This window comes from Talpa europaea, assembly GCF_964194135.1.
Source record: "Talpa europaea genome assembly, chromosome: 1".
Classification (NCBI taxonomy): domain Eukaryota; kingdom Metazoa; phylum Chordata; class Mammalia; order Eulipotyphla; family Talpidae; genus Talpa; species Talpa europaea.
In genome coordinates this window covers 114,445,556-114,466,421 of record NC_140073.1, presented here as the reverse complement: position 1 = coordinate 114,466,421, position 20,866 = coordinate 114,445,556, and the positions used below count along the sequence as shown (strand labels likewise).

Below are 20,866 nucleotides of genomic sequence, written 5' to 3'. Positions count from 1 at the left end.
CTCACATCTGTACTGGAAGGCAGAAGATATATTCTTGCTTACTTATAGATCTGAAACAATAATGCTACAGTGGCATTTTTTTTTTTTTCAATTTAGTTGCTCTGAGGAGCAAGGTACATCACAAGTATGATTTCACTCTCCCTCACAAATTTTGTTTTTAAACAGACATGTTTTCTGAAAGAGCATTACAAAATAATTGTACCATGCTACAAACAGTTTTATAGAATTTTAAAGAAACTTGTGTAGAAGGATTGATCTCAAATATTTTCACCAGTTACAGAAGTAAATAATAAAAACCCAACATGAAAAAAGGAAAAAAAAACCCAAAATGGATACTTAAAAAATGTTAAACTGTATACTAGAGATTAAGTTCTATTAGGTTTACTCTACTATTTTTTTTATATTTATTTATTTATTTATACAAGAACTGGGTACAGGCCAGATGTGCGGGAGGGTGAGAGGATTCACCAGAGACAGAGTGGGGAAACAGAACAGGCAGATGGACTGAAATACACTGCTTGGGGAGCAGTGGGCAAGACAAGAGAGGTCTGCTGCGCCATGTGGGTATCTTGCTGGTCTGTCGGGATCAAACCCACACTGCAGAGGCTGCGGACAGCTTCATAGTGCAGCGTTCAACCACCTGCGACACTGGGGAGGCCCTTTACTCTACTTTTAAATAAAGGGATGTTACTAATACAACTTAGACATATTTAGCAAGAAGATGTTCAAAAAGTTGGAAATCCTAAGTTAACCTGGTAGTCAAATTGATTAAAAATTTCCTTTGCTGAACATTATGATTTATGAATGTTTCAAGGTGACCAGGGAACACTACAACCATCTTCTTCAGCTTCTTCAGCATAGCATACCAAACCTTTTCCCCTATTTTGAACAGTGTTTTCATCTTTAGCCCCATGTTATTACCATTCTTCTCTTTTATTTGGCACTCCAGCAGTGAAGGCCGCAAATTCTAGAACAGCCCATTTGGCCCACTTTCTTATATACAAGTCTCCTTGTGTCATCAAGGCCTCCTGTTCACCTTTTTTTTTTTTTGTGGGACCCTCGCTGGTGGCCGGGGAATGAAAATGAATTGACTCTGCAGAGGCTGCGGGCAGCCTCTCAGCCCAGCGCTCAACCGCTGCGCCACCAGGGGAGGCCCCTCCTGTTCACCTTTTGCCTTCCACTTCCTTCTGCCTTGCTAGCCTTCAGGACTAAGCTTAGCCTCTGGTTAATCTTCCCTTCTTTGCGGTTTTGTTTTCCCTTCTGTATATTGCCAGTGTTCTCTTGTGGATATTTAGTACACTCTGTTGTAGTATTTATTTATTTATTTTTTTAAAAAAAGATTTATTTATTTATTTATACAAGCACTGGGTACAGTCAGAAGTGCGAGAGGGTGAGAGAATTCACCAGAGCCAGAGCAGGGAGGAGAACAGACAGACTGACGAAATACACTGCTGAGGGGAGCAGCAGGCGGCAGGAGAGGTCTGCGTGCCATGTGGGACCCTTGCCCAGTGGCCGGGAATGGAACCAGCGCTGCAGAGGCTGCGGGCAGCTTTGCAACCCAGCGCTCAACTGCTGCACCACCGGGGAGGCCCTGTTGTAATATTTCTTTTTTTTTTTTTTTGATAGTCATCCTCTTCAATGTTTTGAACTCCTTAGGAGATGCATCCTCATGTGTGGTATAATTCATTTATTCATTCAACAAATATTTATCATGTGATACTCTTTAGACAATGTCCATCCAAAGTCCCTGACCACATACAACTCACTCCTAGAAGAAAAATAATAGATAATAGACAAGCATACAAATAAAAATTATGCATTGAATAATATCAGGCAGTGATAAATTCTGAAAAAAAAATGAAGTACAATTAAGGGGTAGAGACTGGTTGGTAAAGAATAGTTTTGGAGAATGTTTTAGTGAGTGATCAAGAAGGTCTTCATCAGGAGATTATGTTTACACAAAGGCCTGAATGAAATGAAGGAACAAAACCATAAAAAGATCTGATCTATATCAGGTGCAAAGACTGACATTTCGTTATATATATACATATTAAATCATTATGTGTATACCTAAATCTAATATAGTACATAGCAATCAAAAATCAATTTAAAAATAAGTTAATAAATAAAAATTTTGAAAACCCTTGAGAAAGATGAAGCATGGTCAATGTGGTTCAGAGAACACAGAGAGAAGAAGAGAGTGAAAAAAAAAGAGAGTGGCAAGTGAGTCAGGGGCCAGTGATAAAAAGACCTGTATTTTCCTCTTATTGCAGTGGAAAGGCACTGGGAGGTTTTGAACTGAGTTTTGATTAGTTTTTAAAAAGATCACTTTGACTTCCATGGAGATAATAAACTGAGAAGGAGGAAAAAAAGTCTCAAAACAAGGGCAAGAATTAAGAGAGGAGTGTATTAAAATCAAGAAATATGTGGGTGCAGAGATCCTGAAAGAACTCTATACTTGGCTTCTGCCAGCAGTTCGGAGGGTCTAGGACCCTAACAGGAGACACTCCCAGATACACTCCTTGAAATCCTGATTGGCACTCTGTTCCATTCCAGCCCCTCCTAGCTGGTTTTTAAGAAGATTTGCCAGAGGAAAGGAAATCATGATCTCAAAGAAATATCTGCATCTTCTTGTTCATTGAAGCATTGTTTACAATAGCCAAGACATGGAAACATTCTACATGTTCATCTTTGGATAAATAAATTATGATATATGTATATCAGTGTATTATAAAGTCATAAAAAAGAAGATAGGGTTGCCATTCATGACAATATGAATGGACCTTGAGGGCATTATACTAAGTGAAATAAAATTACATTTAAAAAAAAAAAAATAAAAAAAAAAAAATAAAATAAAAATGGTTAGCAGAGACGTCAGACAGAGAAAGACAAATGTGTGCAATCACTTATATGTTGGCTCTAAACCAAGTAGAAGGCATAGAAACACAGAGGAGAATGGTGGTTGCAGGAGCTGGGGTAGGTGTGGTAAAATGGGACCTGCTGATCAAAGCTTCTACTTATATGGTAAATATGTTTTGAAAATCTAATATCGAGCATGGTGACTACACTTAATAGAACTGTATGACATACTTGAAAATTGCTAGGGGAGTTGGTCTTAACATTTTTATCACACAAAAAAGAAATTGAAATTATGTGAGGTGATGGATGTGTGAACTAACCTTATTGTAGTAATAATTTCACACTATATATGTGTATCAGATCATCATGTTTTATACCTTAAACAAACACAAAGTTACATGTCAATTCTATTTTGACAAAGCTGGAAAAAAAAGAGATTAAAAAAAGGTTTGTGCTTGGGACTAGGGCAGTGAAAATGAAATATTTATCACCAAATTAGCAGTAAATTAGTAAATCTGTAAGAGTTACGATGTGGGCAATGAGTAAAGATAACTTTTGGTCTCTACAGCTGGCAGGTAGACAGTTGCTTACAGGAATCTTTGGGGGAGATGTCAAGACTAGAAGTTAAAATGTGGGAATTATCAGCATGTAGATAGTATTTAAAATCAGGGTACCAGATGAGTTAATGAGAGAGAAAGTGTATAGATATAAGAAGAGGTTCAAGTTTGAGCCCTGGAGAAAAGAAAGTCACTAGAAGGAGCAGGAAAATGCAGGTGTTGGTTTCCTGGAAAGCAAGTCAAGAGCAGAGAGAATTCAATTGTGTGAAAGACTACAAGTGTCTGCTGAATTGCTTATCATCCTGGATTTTCTTTTTTTTCTCCTTTTCTGGAGCTGGCCTGCATTGTTATTTGCAAAACTTTCATCACTTGTTAGTAAGCAACAATTTTAAATTAGAAACAATGAAATGCTACAATGTGATTTGTCAATGCAAGGCTAAGGCACAATTAGTTTTTCCTCTGAGATAAATGTTCTTGTATATAGGTCCCAGAGGCCTTATTCATGCAGTCACAGCAAATTGAAAAGTTAAATAATTGTTCAGTTAATATGATTCATCTGAAGACATAGTCTGGCTGTTTAAGGAAATAATATTTTCCCCTTTAATAACAGGGAATTTTGCTTGTAATTATTCAGATTCATTTTTACTGCTGAATTTGACCATGAAATTATTGAACATTGATCTCTTCAGTGATTTGCTGTCGAAATGTCAAACAATCAGGTGACACTTAAAACTTTTTTCACCTTCTGATGTTTCTCTTTTCTTTGGGATCATAGAGCAATCCATGGTCTTTAGCCATATTGTCAGCTCTCTTTAGAGAGAAGCCTGCTAGGATGTTTGGGCCTCTTTTAAATGCTTAGTGAACTAGATTCATTTCATGGGTCCCTTAGCTCATTCAAATGCCTTTCTACCTGAATAGAATCAGAAGAAATTTTCACAGGTTTCAGGACAAATCAAATTCATTACCAAAGTTGAAAATAAGTCAAGTCCTTGGGATGATGAGCAACACCATCTATTTGAATAGATGTAAATTTGAAAAACCCATTAAATCCTTTCGTGAGGGGTCAGAATTGAGATTGCACATCTCATTAAATTCTATTGAATAAAGCATCCCCTAGCCAATTCACTGGCTGTGTAATTTTCTGATTGCTCTGTGATAGAAGCATAACAGCTACCACCTGTACATAATCTACTATTTTTAAATCTGTGGCAGTATCCATGTTATTAGAAATTGTCAATAAATATTGCAGTACAAAAAAATGCAAACTATGCAGCAACATGGATAGAGCTGGACGGGATCATGCTCAGCGAAATAAGCCAGAAAGAAAAAAAAAATACTGGATGGTCTCACTCATAGCAGGAATCTAGAAAACTTAAATAAGGGACCAGGAAAAAGAATAACTATAAGAAAGAAAATATCAAAATCAACAAATAACTATGAACAAGAGATACTCTATGGGGGGTGGGGGGCGGGGAAAGGAGGGCTTGGAGTAAAAATAAGGGGGTTGTAATTGTATGGGGAATATAAAAATAAAATTTAAATTAAAAAAAAGAAAGAAAAAATCAAAATCAACAAACAACTATGAACCAAAGACACACTATGGGGTGGGGGGGAAAGGAGAGATTGGGGTCAAAATAAGAGGGTTGCAATTATATGGGGAATATAAAAATAAAATTAAAAAAAGAAAAACGTTATAAAAAAACCATCTGTAATAGTAAAAAAAATGCAAACGAACTTAACTGGATAAAATGATAGGTTACTCTAATTTGATTTTTAAATAAATATATAAGTTTTAGTGAGATTGTTCATCCTGTTTGAACAGGAATTTTAATAGTGTTTTCTTTCCTGAGATAGATAGTAGTGTTCAAATGTTCTCCCAGACAAATTGGGATAAAGCAATACTTCTTGTGTAGAGGGATTAATGGGAATTTTATATATTATTTGAAGGCCGTGAAACTCAACTATCGTTCTACACTATAATTCTTTAAGAGTTCTGTGGAGATGTATTAGTGAAAATAAGTCTCAAGTTCTACCAGGAACCTATTTCTTCCTAATGGTAAGCAAGAACTGAAATAAATATGCTTTAGGGAGAATCAGATAATCATTATTTACAAAATGTGAGGTTTATATCTATTCACACTGCAGAAAAACTATGGCAAGGAAAGGAACAACCATCTCTAGTTAATGACTGTATGGAATCATGTAGTCTTTAGCTATATGTGAAATTTATATGGGCTTATGTGACTGGCACTAGGCTCAAGTTGTGTTTTGTTGTTCAAGATATTTATAAAATGAAATGATGGAAACAAGTGAAAAGGAAAAAATGAGCCACACAAAAATATTTATGCCTTACTATGACAAAGATTAAATGGAATCTAAGAGAAAAAAACCCACCCAACATTTGAGTCCTATATTTACCAGAATATGTCCATGTTACCTTCCCTAGGCTTTGCTAGAGGTGGTTAATGACCTCTTTGAAGAGCAGACTGACCTGGAGAAGATTGTCAAGAAAATAATGCATCGGGCCCAAACTCTGTTGAAATGTGAGCGCTGTTCTGTTTTACTCCTGGAGGACATTGAATCACCAGTAAGTCATCTTTCATCTTTCCTCCCACGCTGAAGACTGCTTCCTAGAGCAAGGTTGAGTTTTGCTGTAATTAAGTTTGGGAAGTCAGGGTGTGACCCACTCCCTTCAAGACACCCCTAACCATGAGGTGGCTTTTATCAAATTAAAGTTTTCAATTCTGTCATGTTGGAAACAGAGACTCTTAGACTGACAGGCACCTTCCAGGGCTATCCCATTTTGGTGTATCTAAGGATGAAGGAAACAAGGTGTTTAACATTTACACTCTCACAGGGCCTCAGGAAGACATGTTCAGGGGTCAGTCTCCCATCACCCAGCCCCGCTGAGGGAGGGAGGTCCTTAGCATCTGTGTGTCCTGTGGTGGTCCACAACCCTCTTACTGGGAGCAGAAAATAAAGCAACACTGGAGAAGTAATACCCTTTACTCTGGGGGTTGGAGTTGTCCTTGTGCTGAGGGCGGTGGCTGGCCTCCCCTGGGCTGTCAGCAGGAGTTTGTCTTGCTGCTTCTGCAGTGCCCTTTCCAGGTTCTTGTGCTGCTGTTTTGGACCTGAGGACCCCTGCACAGAACACCCCAGGCAGAGGAAAGAGGCCTTTCCTCTTCACCACAGGGGTTCCTGTTACTCAAAGTATCAAGGAAGTAAGGCCTCCGGGTTGCTGCACCTTGACTTTCAAATTCTATTAAACAATTTAGCCCTTTGGGGGCGAATCAGCTGGGCAGTACACACCGATATTGAAAACAATGATCAGTGGCTTTCCTGGTGGCGCAAGGGGTTAAGACCAGCCCTATGAAGCTGTCCGCAGCCACTGCAGCATGAGTTCAATCCCTGGCCAGGGAGGAGACCCACATGGCTCAGCAGACCTCTCCTGTCTCGCCCGCTGCTCCCCTCAGCAGTGTATTTCAGGGGATCTGCCTGTTCTGCTGCCCTCTCTGTCTCTGGTGAATCCTCTCACCCTCCCCCATCTCTGGCCTGCACCCCAGCTCTTGAATGCATAAATAAATAAATCTTTATTTAAAAAAATGGTCATTATTAATCTGACTTCTTGAAAGTTAAAATTCTAACTCTTTGGCAGCAATTTAGTATCTTTGCCATGAACGTCTTTCAAAAACCAGTTTTCTAGCAATTAAGCGCTGTTTTAATGCCTCAGAGAATATTTTACTATACCTTCTTTAGAAGATATTATTGCCTTTAGGTTTGTTTTCCTTGGAGAACAAGAACCTTAGGGTAAATTTTGGAGCTTTACTAAGTATTGTACAGTGTACAACATTGAACTTGAAGAATACATATGTTTAAAATGTTTAGGAGTATTTTTCCATATTTTAGCAGAGTTTGGGTCAATTTTATTTCAGTGGGTATAGTTTATATAGACAGTAGCCTTGCAATTATCCCGTGATTGCACAAACCTCTGCTGAGAATTTGGAGAACACATGTGAGTGTGCACACACCAATAATCCACACTTAGAGAGTTCCCTGGATGCTTTGGGAGGCACCTGAATTCATTTAATCCACACTGGGTGTTTATGAGATAAATATAATTACCACCCTCATTTTCTAAATGAGAAATAAGGTCCAGAGATTGAGAATTGCTAGTCTTCCTCACAGGGTTGCTCCTTTGTACCTGGCAGGCTGTGGAGGCCACAGAGAAGTGGTAACTAAGGAAAGGCAGAAAGGGGCAGTGGTGGGGCTTCAGCTGCCAGGATATCCTGAGCCACATGTCCCCTTGAGGGCAAGAGGCTGGAGACCATATGAAATCTGGATAGGGACAAACTCATTGTCCTCTAGTTCATTTGTAAATGGGCATAAAAGTAATTCAAACCAGCTGAGTGTGGTCATTCCTGCTAATATTCTAACATGGGCTAACTTTCAGCTAGCTCCCTGGCAAATCAGATGACAAAGGACAGGTTATAGAAGTTGATTGGGAAGTTGAGGCAGCACCAAAAGGAATGCTGGGAACAGTAATAGCTTCATGGTATAAAGTACAGGGAAAGCGGTCAAAAACTACTCTCTAAGGTAACTGGTGCAAGCAATAAAGGTGTTGGCAGGGTACTGCAAGTGAAAAGAACTTTTTGTCATCATAACTGAACATTCTAACATTGTAAGGAGGAGTCAGAGCAAAAAATTCCAGGCTACTCTCCATTATTTGTTCTCTTTACCCATCCTCTCCCCATCAAAGCGAGGATGAATTCCTCTAATTCAGAGGTACAAGGACTGGAGGTAAATAAAAGACTGCAGAATAAAAGTCTGATCTGCCCAGTAGTGTTTTAGAAACTGTCAAGATACTTTTGCCAAGGCCACTGCCTTTTGCCAAGGCTACTGCCTGAGGGTGGACCCGAGGGTGTGTATCTGTTTTTCACCACATTGGAAACTGATTAGGGCCATGCTCTCCCTTAATACATCGTCTCACCAAAGGTTACTTCAGACTTACAGGGTCCTCTGTTGGTGCATTCCCCTCATTGTCAGGTAGAAATTATAGAAAGGAGATCAGACGTAGTGTTATCTTGTTCAGGAGCAGAAGCCAGACTGAACAGGACACCGGGCACCAAAATTAGGTGCTGGCACAGTGGTTTCAACAAACAGAAAACCATGAAGAGACTAAGGTCACTGGCTGGGACAGCCTCTTCCCCAGCTCTGAATGCTGAATGGATGGAGGAATATTACAAACCTTTGTCATGTAGACAAAGGAAAGTAGTATCATTTCAGAGAAAAAAAATCTGTTTAGTGTTTCCTTCCTCAAAAATAATCTTTGCATTTTTCTATTTTATTAGACTCTTTTCTGGAAACAAGAACTTTTAATTTTTGTGAGTGGTTTGAATAATTTTAGAAGCTGTTTATTGGGGATGTATGCTATTTTATGATTTCTTTACATTCAGGGAAAGAGAGAAAATAATTAAATCTAGTCGCAGAAGCTTTGATTCATCAAGCTCTTTTTTTTTTGAATTCTTGAAAATTTATTTTCAAAAAGGATATAGACCATAACTATAAACAGTGTTGTAGATAATAAAAATATGTGGTGCCTGATCTCAATCCTCCAAATCTTCTGATTGAGATCACAATAATTCTCCCTTTTTTTCTGCATAGAAATAAATCAAAAGTAATCATCATACATTTACACAATACAAATATATAGAAAAAGAACTTTATAAATTATTGATTACAGATTCTTAGTTGTACCTTCTATATTACTTCTTTAGGCACCTCCATTTCTGATTGAGTTGACATCACTGCATGTTACTACACATAGACAAGTGACAGAATCTAAATTAGTCCTGTGGTCACATTGCTTCCTCTAAAAAAATGTAATATTATTGATAAATGCCCTCACTTCCCTGCAAATCTATAAAGTACTTTGCAGTTTTTCCCTGAGTAGATTCCCCCTTAATATTACAAACTAATCCTTTAGTTAAAATATGAAAACAACTAATACCCACTTCTATTGACTAGGTCAAATTTACTTTGTGGCTCTCTTCTCTCTACATTCACACAGTATATTTTTTTTCCAGAATAGGGGTGTGTGTGTGTGTGTAAAAATGAGAGATTGATGTGGACAAAATAAAAATGTACATATAAATGTGTGTAACTATACTTATATATGTATATATAAAATGACACAAATTAGTGCTTTGCCTAACTTATTCCCAAAGATAATAATATTGATTGTAGAGGTGGAAATAATAGGTGAGAGGGGGAAAAATAAAAGAAAAAATGTTTGAATTCATTTCAGTTACTTTGATTCATCAAGCTCTTAATTCAGTGCTTAGAGACTGCATTCATGGCCTTTAAACTGGGCGGTCAGGTGTAAATGGATCAGTTTGCTTAGAGGATGCCAAAAATAGGAAGGAGGAATGCCTTTCTAATCTTCTCTCCTGCCAAACTTAATATTTTACCCTCCTTTGCTTCTCTTAAGTGTTTCATTCAATCAACTTTAAGTGGCTTTGTCAATGGTATTTTCCACTACACTGAAATACAAAGATTGTTCTAGAACTAGCTGCCTGTCAACATAAGGGAATATTTAGTCCTTTGAACCGAATATTCCCTGCTTAATGTCATTCCCTCCATGAACCTGTCTAAGCAATTTCTGTCACTTCTCTTAGTTCCTTTCAAGCTAATGTATTTACTATTATCCTTGTTTCTATTTGTGTTTAGTCAAGGAAAGAGAATGTAGACATTTTTATCTTATGTCCTTAGGCACTGTCTCAGTGCCAGTGTTACAAGTGTTCCTTCATGGGTCATCCTGATGGCTGGCAGCTATTTTGTGGTCCAGAACTCCATGAAGTACTTCACAGCTTCTGAGATGACTGTAGTTCGTTTTGTAAACCATGACACTTACGCTACACTTGTTTTCTAATATGTTTCTTAGCATCTTGGCTCGTATGTAAATACACATATAATTAAACCATTGAGCTACAAAATCTTTCAAATTCAACCCTTGCGAGGAAGAGCGATCATCTAGTTTGTGATCATCTTGTTGTTGGCACTACCTATAATTCAGTCCCCCCATCCTAAATGGAGGGTAAAAAACTGCTTCAGGCTTTCCTTTTTGTTTCACTTTCTTTCCATTTCCCCAGTTCTCTTTTTCTAATTTTCCTTCTCCCTGTGAGGAAACCAACTTAAATTGTTTTACTTTTTCTAGAGTGCAAGAAGAAAGATATTAAATAAAACATTGATGATTATCTGAATAATCCTTGTTACATAGGTTAAAAAATAACAATCAACTGAGTACATTTTAAAAATCTTCTTAGCTTTATTCAAGGATTCATGAATCTGGCAACATCCAGTCTAGTAAACAGAAGTGAAAGACTTTTATAGGCAGAAGTGAGTGGGAACGTGGAAGTTTATACTAGGTGATGTGGGGAACAATCAGGGTGTAGGCTGGATGCATGAGGTTGAAAGAATATCAAGACTGAGTGGAGAACAGAAAAGGCAGATTTATTGAAATACACTGCTGAGAGAAACAGTGGGCGAGGTGAAAAAGGTTGTGTACACTGAGAGAGGGTCTTGAGGTTCTTTTTATATCTAGGCATCAGTGACTGGTTAGGACATCTGGCTTTTGGCATGTCCCGACTCATGATCCAGATTATTGGCTTAATGGCCTGATTCCCATGTCAGCCCATCCATTCCCCTGTCTATTCAAGCCTCCCAAACTTGTCTGCGGGGCAAAGAGTCTATTCAAGCCTCCCAAACTTGTCTGCAGGGCTTAATTTTAACCTTACGAATGGTGCCAGGCACTCAGTAAAAAAAGCAGGTAGGTTATGGCAAAGTCATTTTCCTTTAGGAGAATGCAGGTGTCTCTCGAGCAGATTACCTAACTAGTGCCGATAGATGAAGCCCAACTGACTGGTTTAAGATTGCATTTCTGAGAAAACTGCAATTGTAATTAAGATAGGTCTTCAGTTGGTGATGTGAGGCTTAGCATAAATTACTTCATTTTGGACCTGTTGTCTCATTAATCATTAATATGTCATATACATTTGTATGCATTAACTCAATTCACTCTATTAATAATGACTTATCAATCTATTAATGCTGTGGGGTCAGCCCCTCCAAAAGAGTCAAATAGGCTTTTCTCAATAGGGCCAAAGTAGGCCCCTTGTCACCTTGGAACGAGAACTAGAGGTCAATAAAGCCTCTGTGAGCTTCAGGAGGCTACTTAATGAATTTGTTTCAGGTTGGGAGCAGTGAGGGCTCTGAAGGCAAGGAGAAGCTTCTGTTCTAGCCTTAAATCCTGAGCTCCTCCCTGTTACAAGAAGAAATCATTATGTGTCAAGTTTCTGCTATTTTCCGTATTGAAAGAAAAAGGATGTAGGTGGCAGTGTCATCCAGTTCTAGGTTTTTCAGTAAACATGTTCTCTCTAAGAATCACATCTTTACTTGCAGAGTAAAGATGAGGTCATCTCTTTCATATCTGTTATGAATTCTCCCCCTCTCTGTACTTGATGTCTCACGTCCTAAAATGCAGCGTAATTTTTCCTGGTCAGCTCCATTATTCTTTAGAATATAGAACCATGTGAATTCTCCATATTGAAATTCATTGTGTTGCTTTTGCTAACCCATCTGATGCTGTTTTGATTATGCACTCATTCCTAGAAGAACCCATAGGGGTACAGGATGACTTATTTTGTACCCTGACAACTTGCATCATTAATCATTTTTGTATGTTGAGAGAGTGTGTGTGTGTGTATTTATGCATGTGTATGTAAAGCCTCCAACTACTGAACTTTAGTCTTGTCCCAGATCTTCACCATTTCTGAGTTTTCCTATTTCACTCAATATATAGCAAAATTAGACCTGGGTTCTTTTGCCTGTCACTGCCAAAAGCCAATAAGCAGAGACAGGCTCTAAGGATCTATAGAGCCAGTTGATTCTTACTGTATGCTTTTGTTGATTATTGCCATGTCTTTGTATCTATGACCAAACTTCAGTTGCAGTTAAGTGCAACGAAAAGCTGAGCCTGCTTTTCAAATTTCCTAGTTTCCGTGTGCCTTGCCATTCTTTATTAGTTTCATTTAACTCTGCCAACATTTCTGTAACTGGTTCCTTTATTGAATTAGGTTCAGTTAAGCCCTTTCTAGTATTCTCTCATTTTCTAGCAAAACTCTGATGTAGACCTTCAGCTTAGAAAATCCTCCTACTTCTCAGCCTAGAGCATACCTGTTCACCCATCAGGCTATAGCTCACACACAGATTCATCAGCATGTGTTGTGTGCTCTTCTGTGTGCTGGTAGTGCTGCAAACATATATCATGATGAAATTATACATTTGTGAACTGCTCCCCTCTCCATATGATGTTGTGAGCTCCTCAAGGACAGAACATGATTTGTACCCAATACCTGATATATATTATCACGTACACTATGTATTCCATAAATTTTGATTGAGTGAATAAATAATCAAAGTAAATTATTCATCATCATAGGTGAGAAATTTATCAAGAAGAATAGCAATGGACAATCATTTAAGTTGCTCTTTGATCCTTTTATGGAATAATAATGATTAAGAAAATTCCATTGGGAAAAAATTGGTGATTAGTTAGTGAATCATTTCTATTTTCTTTTTGGTGGCAGGAATATTTATTTGAACATAGTTTTTTTGTTTTTAAATTAAAGAAAAAAAAAGAGAAACCAGACCAACTTGTGCTTGAAAAATATCCAAATCAAAAAGACTTCTGTTCATGGAACTTTTCCAAATAACAGGCAGAGATGCTTGGGGGATATTTTGTTTACTTCAGTCTGGCATGTGTACTGCCTTCCCCAGGGTGTAATAACTAGGGCTGATCAACAGCTATGAGAGCTGGGAACCACTTGCTCAATTTTATACACCTATAAACCACTTCTGATAATTCTCTTGAAAGATTCTCTTTTTACATGTTTATGTGTGTATTTGCTTATTTAATCTGTGTTCATTTAGCACATCTATAATAAAATCAGAATTTGATTTAGAGAATGAATAAAAATTTAATGAAACTAAGAATCATATAGTTGGCCCAACTCAAGAATAAAGCTTGAATTTTTATTTATGTTTTTTAATGGTCTTTTATTTATGCTTTTACCTGTTTTTTTAATTCTTGGTCATAATATCTATAGTGATACTCTGTATATCTCATAAAATTCTATTAAAATATTTTCACTATTTAATTTTTTTAAGGATTTGTTTTATTTATGCACATAAGAACTGGGGTGTAGGTTAGCAGTGCAGGGGGTGAAAGGATTCACCAGAGACAGAGTGGGGAGCAGAAGAGGCAGATGTACTGAAATACACTGCTGAGAGTAGCAGTGGGCAAGACAGAAGAGGTCTGCTGGGCCATGTGGGTTAGCTTCCTGCCCAGGAATTGAACTCATGTTGCAGTGGCTGGTGATAGCTTGATAGTGCTGTATCTTTAACCCCTGGGCCACCAGGGAAACCAGAGATACTTAAGTTTTAATTGTACAGTTCAAAACATTTTGTGACTATCGTCATCAAAATTGAAGTTATAGAATAAATCTAGGAAACCAGATGCTTTCTTTGTGCCTACTCTCATATTTACCACCCTCATCTGCACCAAAAAGTGAACACTATTCTTTTTTTTTAAGATTTATTTTTATGCATTATTGTTGGAGGCGGCCACCCCGCATAGTGAGCAGAAGGGCCTTGACCCGAGTCCCTAAGGCATGTGAAAACACATGCGTCTCAGAGGAAAACCTCTGAGTGACAGGACTTGGTGTTGAGAGCCTGGACAGTGACCTGCATGAAGTCAGGCTTCTACATCTCCACAGTCTGAGAATAACAAAATGGAGAGACCCTGCTCAGTGAGCAGAAGGGCCTTGATCCGAGTCCCTAAGCCATGTGCAAACACATGCATCTTGGAGGAAAACCTCTGGGTGACAGGACTTGGTGTTGAGAGCCTGGAAGTGACCTGCGTACATCTCCACAGTTTGAGAACAACAAAAATAATGAGTGAACTTCCCAGACTCTGGCTAGGTGGCAATAAGATTATGTGCGTGAAAACTAACCACCTGGTACCCTACTGTCTAAAGTAAATAGATAATAGTAAGAAAATAGACTAATCACTCATGCATGTTATCATTATATGGTATGCTTTGATGTTACACCTGCTGCAATTAAAATAGTATATAATGAACACTAAGACAATAAAGATTTACTGCATGCTGGACATGACAGTTCCCAATGTCTGATTTCCCTCACCGTCATGTCCCAGGTCTCAGACTCACTAGAAGTCCACACATTATATGCACACAAGAACTGGGGTGTAGCCAGAGGTGCAGGGAGTGAGAGCATTCACCAGAGACAGAGTGGGGAGAAGAGCAGGGAGATCTACTGAACTACACTGCTGAGGGGAACAGCAGGCGAGATGAGAGGTCTGCTGCGCCATGTGGGTAGCTCCCTGGCCAGGGATGGAACTCATGCCGTCGTGGCTGGTGATAGTTTGCTAGTGCTGAGACTTAACCCCTGTGCCACTAGAGAGACCTTGTTTCATTTTTTGACTCAGGTGTCTGACTAAAAAGGTTTTCCACTTAAATCATTATATTTTTGGTAATTTAAAAAAAAAAATAGTTTGAGCTATGCCTGCCTAGAGTTTTGCTTTTCAAAATATAAGATATAGAAGCATCAATACATCAATCTATCATTAGCAATTAATAGTTTAGCAGAAGACAGCTAGTTTACCTGGTTTGCTTGTGGGTAGCTCTTAACTACCACATTACCCAGCAATTCTACTACTGTGCATTTATCTGAAACGATGAAAACAATAACTCAAAAAGATATATATGCTCCCCATGCTCACTGTAGCATTATTACAATTACTAACTAAGGGAAACAACTTAAAACCATGAATGGATGAATGGATAAAGAATATATGATATATTTTTCTTTATTCACTTATCCATTAATACATATATCTATATAATATAGACTATACACATATATCTATATAATATAGAATATTATCCAGCCACACAAAGAATAAAATCTTGAATCTATAACAGAATACTATTCAACCATGAAAAAGAATAAAATCGTGCCATTTGAGGGACAGCAAAGGCCCTGAGGGCATTATGTGAATGTTTCTAAGTGATTGAGATATGTTTAAGTTCTCACTAAAGTTTTCAATTTACCTTTTGCTATGTAATAAATACAACTAAATTTAGAGGCTTAAGTTATCCATGTTATTATACTCAGAGATCCCATGGAACAGGAATTTGGACAGGGTACAGCAAGGACTGCTTGTCTCCTTCTAAGATATCTGGAGCCATAGTTGGAAAAACATGGAGATCAGGGGTGACTTAGTGACTGGGAACTGGAATCATCTGAAGATTTATTCATTCATCTGCCTGGTATGGGTGCCAAGCAGAGTTTCTATACCATCTGCAGGTGACCTTCCAACATGACTTGGCTGCCTTTCAACATAATGACCCCTGACTTGCACTTCTTACATGGCAGCCCAGGGCTCCAGGCACAAGTGTCTCACCAGATGAAACAGAAGCTGTGCTGCCTTTAATGACAACCTCAGAATACACATATTCTGTTCTCTTCCACATATTCAATTGGCCAAAGCAGTTGGAAGCCCACCTAGATCAAGGGGAGGGAACACAGATCTTACTTCTTGGGAGAGGACATTATATCCTGCATAATCCTGTGTAGGTTAGGAGATATCGTTGTGACTCTTTGGAATTTGCATGCAATGAGCGATTTTGTTGAGACTTAACTCACATTTGAAATGTAGTGTGTTCTGTGGTTGCCAAGGATATTTCCTTGCAGATGAGCTATTGTCATTTTTATGCATTCAGTTAGTTACACAAAATTTTCTTTGTGATAGGCTTTACTTTTATCTTTTTCCTAATGTTGCATTTTCTTAGTTTGGGCTCATTACCTCACTGATAAAGCTGTTTTAATATTTAATCTGTTCCTAGTTTCCAAATCATTTTCTAAGGCACCCATCAATTCCTTGTAAGTGTTTAATTTAAAAGTCTTTGAAGCATGACTGAATCTGGCTAAGGCAAATCTAAATGTCACCCTTGGAAGCAGCCAGTGACATTCAGATGACTCCTTACAGTATGAGAGACTCATTTTTCTATCATATGGTGAATTTTGTCAAAAGAGGTCCAGAAATGGTGTATTTTCCACTTAATATACTTAATGTTGTCAGAAGAGCCAGCAGGCAGACTACCTCTAATCACGGTTGCCCCATTTAGTCATATGAAACTGAGGAAGTTTCTTGAAAATGATGGGTTAACTTTTTTATTCGTATACTGAGGATAAAAATTCCTACTTTACAGAGTTAGAGTAAGGACATCAAATTGCCAAAGAAGCTTCTGGTATAGGGCCTGGTTAGTAAGAACTCAGTAGTAGTTAACAAGAAGAAAAACTACATGTGCATTCTTTGTGCCTGTGAATTCCCTTTTAATGTAATGTCTTGACCAGACTCTTGCCTTGGGTGTGCTTATTTGATTTGATGGTAAGAGAGAAGGTGTGCACACTAGGGCTGACCTTAGAAAAGGTGGGTTCCTCATTTTTACTTGTTGGGTGGTGGCAGCAAAACACCACCTAGATAAGTGATAAGTTATCAGGGAGGTAACTTCAGAAGCCTGGGTTTGACACAGGCATCCTTTATTAAGGGTGTTGTTGCTTTTGTTTGTTGTTTATATTTTTATTTTTTTATGCATACAAGAACTGAAGCATAGGCCAGAGGTGTAGGGTAAGGGGTGGGGAGGGTGTTGAGAAGATTCATCAGAGACAGAGTGGGGAGTAGAACAGGCAGATCTACTGAATTACACTGCTGAGGGGAGCAGCAGGTGAGACAGGAGATAGAGGATCAAACTCATGCCACAGTGGCTGGTGATAGCTTGAAAGCAGCGAGACTTTAACCCTTGGGCCACCAGGAGGCCCAGGTGTTACTATTTTGAAAGGGTGTTTTGTCTCCTTGGATGATGACTGGATTTTTTTAAAAGTTGGTAAAAAAAATCTATTCAAATGAAATAACCCTTTACCTAACCATCACAGACTGATAGTATATCTCATTGTAAAAATATGTGCCTATTTCATAAAATATATTACAACTGTATGCCATGAAAGAAGTGAAACAAAAAACATAGAGTTTTCTTCTACCACTCATGATTTCTCCTCTTAAATCTATTTTTAATCTCCAATTATTGTAATAATCATTATAAAGATGAAAAATGTTTATTGTGTTGTTTCATACTGCGAGAAAGCTTTAATTGACTTGGATTTTGTTGTTCTTTCCGTGTGGCAGGTGGTGAAGTTTACCAAATCCTTTGAATTAATGTCCCCAAAGTGCAGTGCTGATGCTGAGAACTGGTAAGACTTGTAAATTTCACATTTGTCTTTAAATGGTCTTGATCCTTGGTGTTGGCAGTGTTATATAATTCTTTGAGGATAGGTGTTATTCTGTTATTTTTTATTTTTACCAGAAAGAGAAGCAGTAAAAATGTCATTGTTCATCTGTATTTCATGTCTTATATAAAAACTATAGCTTAAAAATATATGTATATACATCTACAACTGCTAATAGTCATTTTTAGATAGCCCTAATTCTACAGTGTAATTTTCTGCTTTATTCTACCCTAGGATTCTCTTCCTTCCTTGTGTTTGCTTGTATTTGGCCAATAAAATCCTTTTGGGAGAAAGAATGAGTGCTTCCAGTAATTCTTTTTTGTACCCATTCATTGGTATTGGCGAGGTGAAAGTGAAGGCTGGAGAGAGTGAACTTTTGTTAGCTTTGCATAACCCCAAGTAATAGCTGGATACTACAAAAAAAATGGATTCTTTTTACTTGGTCAATTCTAGAGGAAGGACTAAAAATAGTGAAATTGACCAAAATGCAGAAAGATGGAGAAAGAAAGTTAAGCACTGATGACAACAAAGATTTTTCTGGTATCAATGCCAGCAAGATAAGCAGCTTCTATTCATTGGGTCTGTGTGTTAGCTGTTATTCTCTAAAGTTCTATACACTGAATGGCCCCAACAATCCTATGAAGTAAATGTCAATAAACCGTGGACAAAGGGGAAATCCATGGTTCAGTAAGGTTAGGTGACTTGTTCAAAGCTATGTAGCCAGTAAGTGGTAGCTGTGTCTAAGGACAAGATCACCTAGATAAAACTCTCCCAACCTGTAAACTTGGACCTCTTGCCACATATAATTTATAATATGGTAGCTGACATGGTGAATATCTGTTGGGCTAATGTTTCCCAAATTGGACAGATACTAGTATCAAGCCTGGTCAACTTATAAAAACTAAATTCTAGTGTTTACACTTAGAAATTTTGACCTGTGTCATCAAAAGCGAAGTCTAAAAGATTTACAGATTCAAAATGCTCCCTAGATATGCCTGTTTCAAGATGTGATTTCAAGGAAAATTTGATTATTGCCTTTAAGTCCAGGAAATAGAAATCATTGAATTAAAATGGAAACTTTATTTACTAACTTCATTTTAAGAGCTTCAGGTATAAAAGAGGCCTTTGTTACATACTGTATGATCCCACTTGTAAGGAATTCTGGGAAAGTAAAAATTATAAAATCAGATAGCATATCAATAACTGCTAGAAGCCAGAGATAGAGAAATGGCTTGCTACAGAGGGGTCCAGGGGAATTTTGAGTTGCGATGTAACTGTTCTACAGCTTCCCTGTGGTGGTGGTTATACAATTGCACTCGTCAACATTTGCACAACTATAAACTAAAAAGAGTAATTTTTACTGTAAATTATACCTCACAGTAGTTTTAAAAAGAGGTCTTTTGTAGACCTTTCATGTAAGTATATTTGTGTCTGCATCCATATCTATAACATCAGTTAATCTATAGATAACAAAGATACTTGAACATTGTTGAGGTATACTCAGCAGTTTTCCTAAAAATTTCATATGAAATACATTAGGAAAAATTTATTCTTGTTTATTCCTTTAGCTATTTGTGATCTCAAATAAGTTCTCTTTTTCATTTGTAGGTAGGAGGGGAAGCTTTATGGAGTTATTAAAATATAACCTTTGAAATTGTAATGCTTCAATACTCTTTCCATACTGCTGTGTCCTCACAATCTCTGCAGAATTAAATATTTCTGGTGTTTTATTTTTAATGTTAAAAGAACTTCGCTATCACAATGAAATGACCCAAGCCAAACCACCCTTGATAAACTTTCTAATAATAAAGGAAAAAAAGAAAGGTCAGATTTTGTTTAAAGAGATATTTGAAAAGTGTCTTTGAACTTTGACATTATGAGCTAGTCCTTTCCATCTTTCTATTTATGGCCTTTAAATTAATGTAGAATGTTCATTTGTCGCAGGAGACCTTTCCTGTATTGTCTAGTAATTTTCCTCTTGTAGATGTGGGATTCTTCAGTCATTTATTGGACGTTAAAGGAATAAAGACAAGTGACTCTAGCATTTACTTTGCCAGTGACCATGGAAGAGAAATTGAAACAGGCTGAGTCTATAAATCACAGCCTGCTCTCAACACATTGTAAATCTTTCCTTCAACCTTTCACTTACCATCTTCACTGTGGAGAATGTCTGTTAGACACCTAAGTCCTTTAGACATCATTCAGAGTTTTAATAGGATAACTTTCTAAAAGCAGTGTGGCTGGCTTCATGCAACAATGTTTCAGGGTGCTATTTCAATTCTTTTAATTTCTCATTTGAAGCTTGCTGATTTCCATTGACAGTCCTTGAAGACTTTTTTCCAAAACCAATTTTGTTGCTAACTCATCATTTCTGCTTATTGTCTATGCAGCTATTCCTTTGTCATGAACAGTCTCTTTTTTTCCCCCCTGTAACTAATACTAGTCAGTTTGAAAGTTAGAAATGATTTCCTCCATCTCTTTCCATGAGGTGCATACCTCCTGGGACAGCCTTTGTAAATCCTCCAGTGGTAAGATTCTTATTGTGTCATGATGGGCCTCTGCCACTGGTAGGGAATTCTAGTTGTTAGAGGGATATTTATGTTGAATTACATTCTTCTAACTTCTACCTGTTAGATCTGAATTTATACACTGAAGATAGCTATTCCTTTATTGGCTCTATTCCTTCATTCAATAACCATATGTTGAGTACCTACTCTGTGTTGGTTACTGTAATAGGTAATGGGACTACAGAGATTTTAAGAAAATCAGTAGTCTTTGCTCTCAAGGACATCAAAGCCAATGAACAGGAATGGGAGTGAGTTAAGAATATAACCAGATTTCACCAGGCCTCCAGACCATGATTAGAAATAGAATTGCACTAACAGTGATAATTTATAATTTGTTGCTTGGTCATTTCTCCTTGTAATCAAAGTCTTGCTTGCAAAAGCTACTCTTGAAGTAGTTCTGGGAGTCTCTCCAATTTTTAAAAGACTATTTTGAATTTTATTATTGAGGCATCTCTT

At 37.6% G+C, this 20,866-nt stretch overlaps 1 protein-coding gene across 1 annotated transcript in view; it reads left to right on the top strand.

Annotated features, from left to right (window-relative positions):
• The window catches only part of PDE11A (phosphodiesterase 11A), a gene marked incomplete at its 3' end in the record, with an annotated part of 328,181 nt that overhangs the window by 104,431 nt on the left and 202,884 nt on the right, over positions 1–20,866 (top strand). Inside the window, exons 4-5 of the mRNA XM_084238078.1 lie at positions 5,863–6,003; positions 17,743–17,807. Of these exons, the coding sequence (XP_084094204.1) occupies positions 5,863–6,003; positions 17,743–17,807 (206 nt within the window). The remainder of the gene's footprint in view (positions 1–5,862; positions 6,004–17,742; positions 17,808–20,866) is intronic.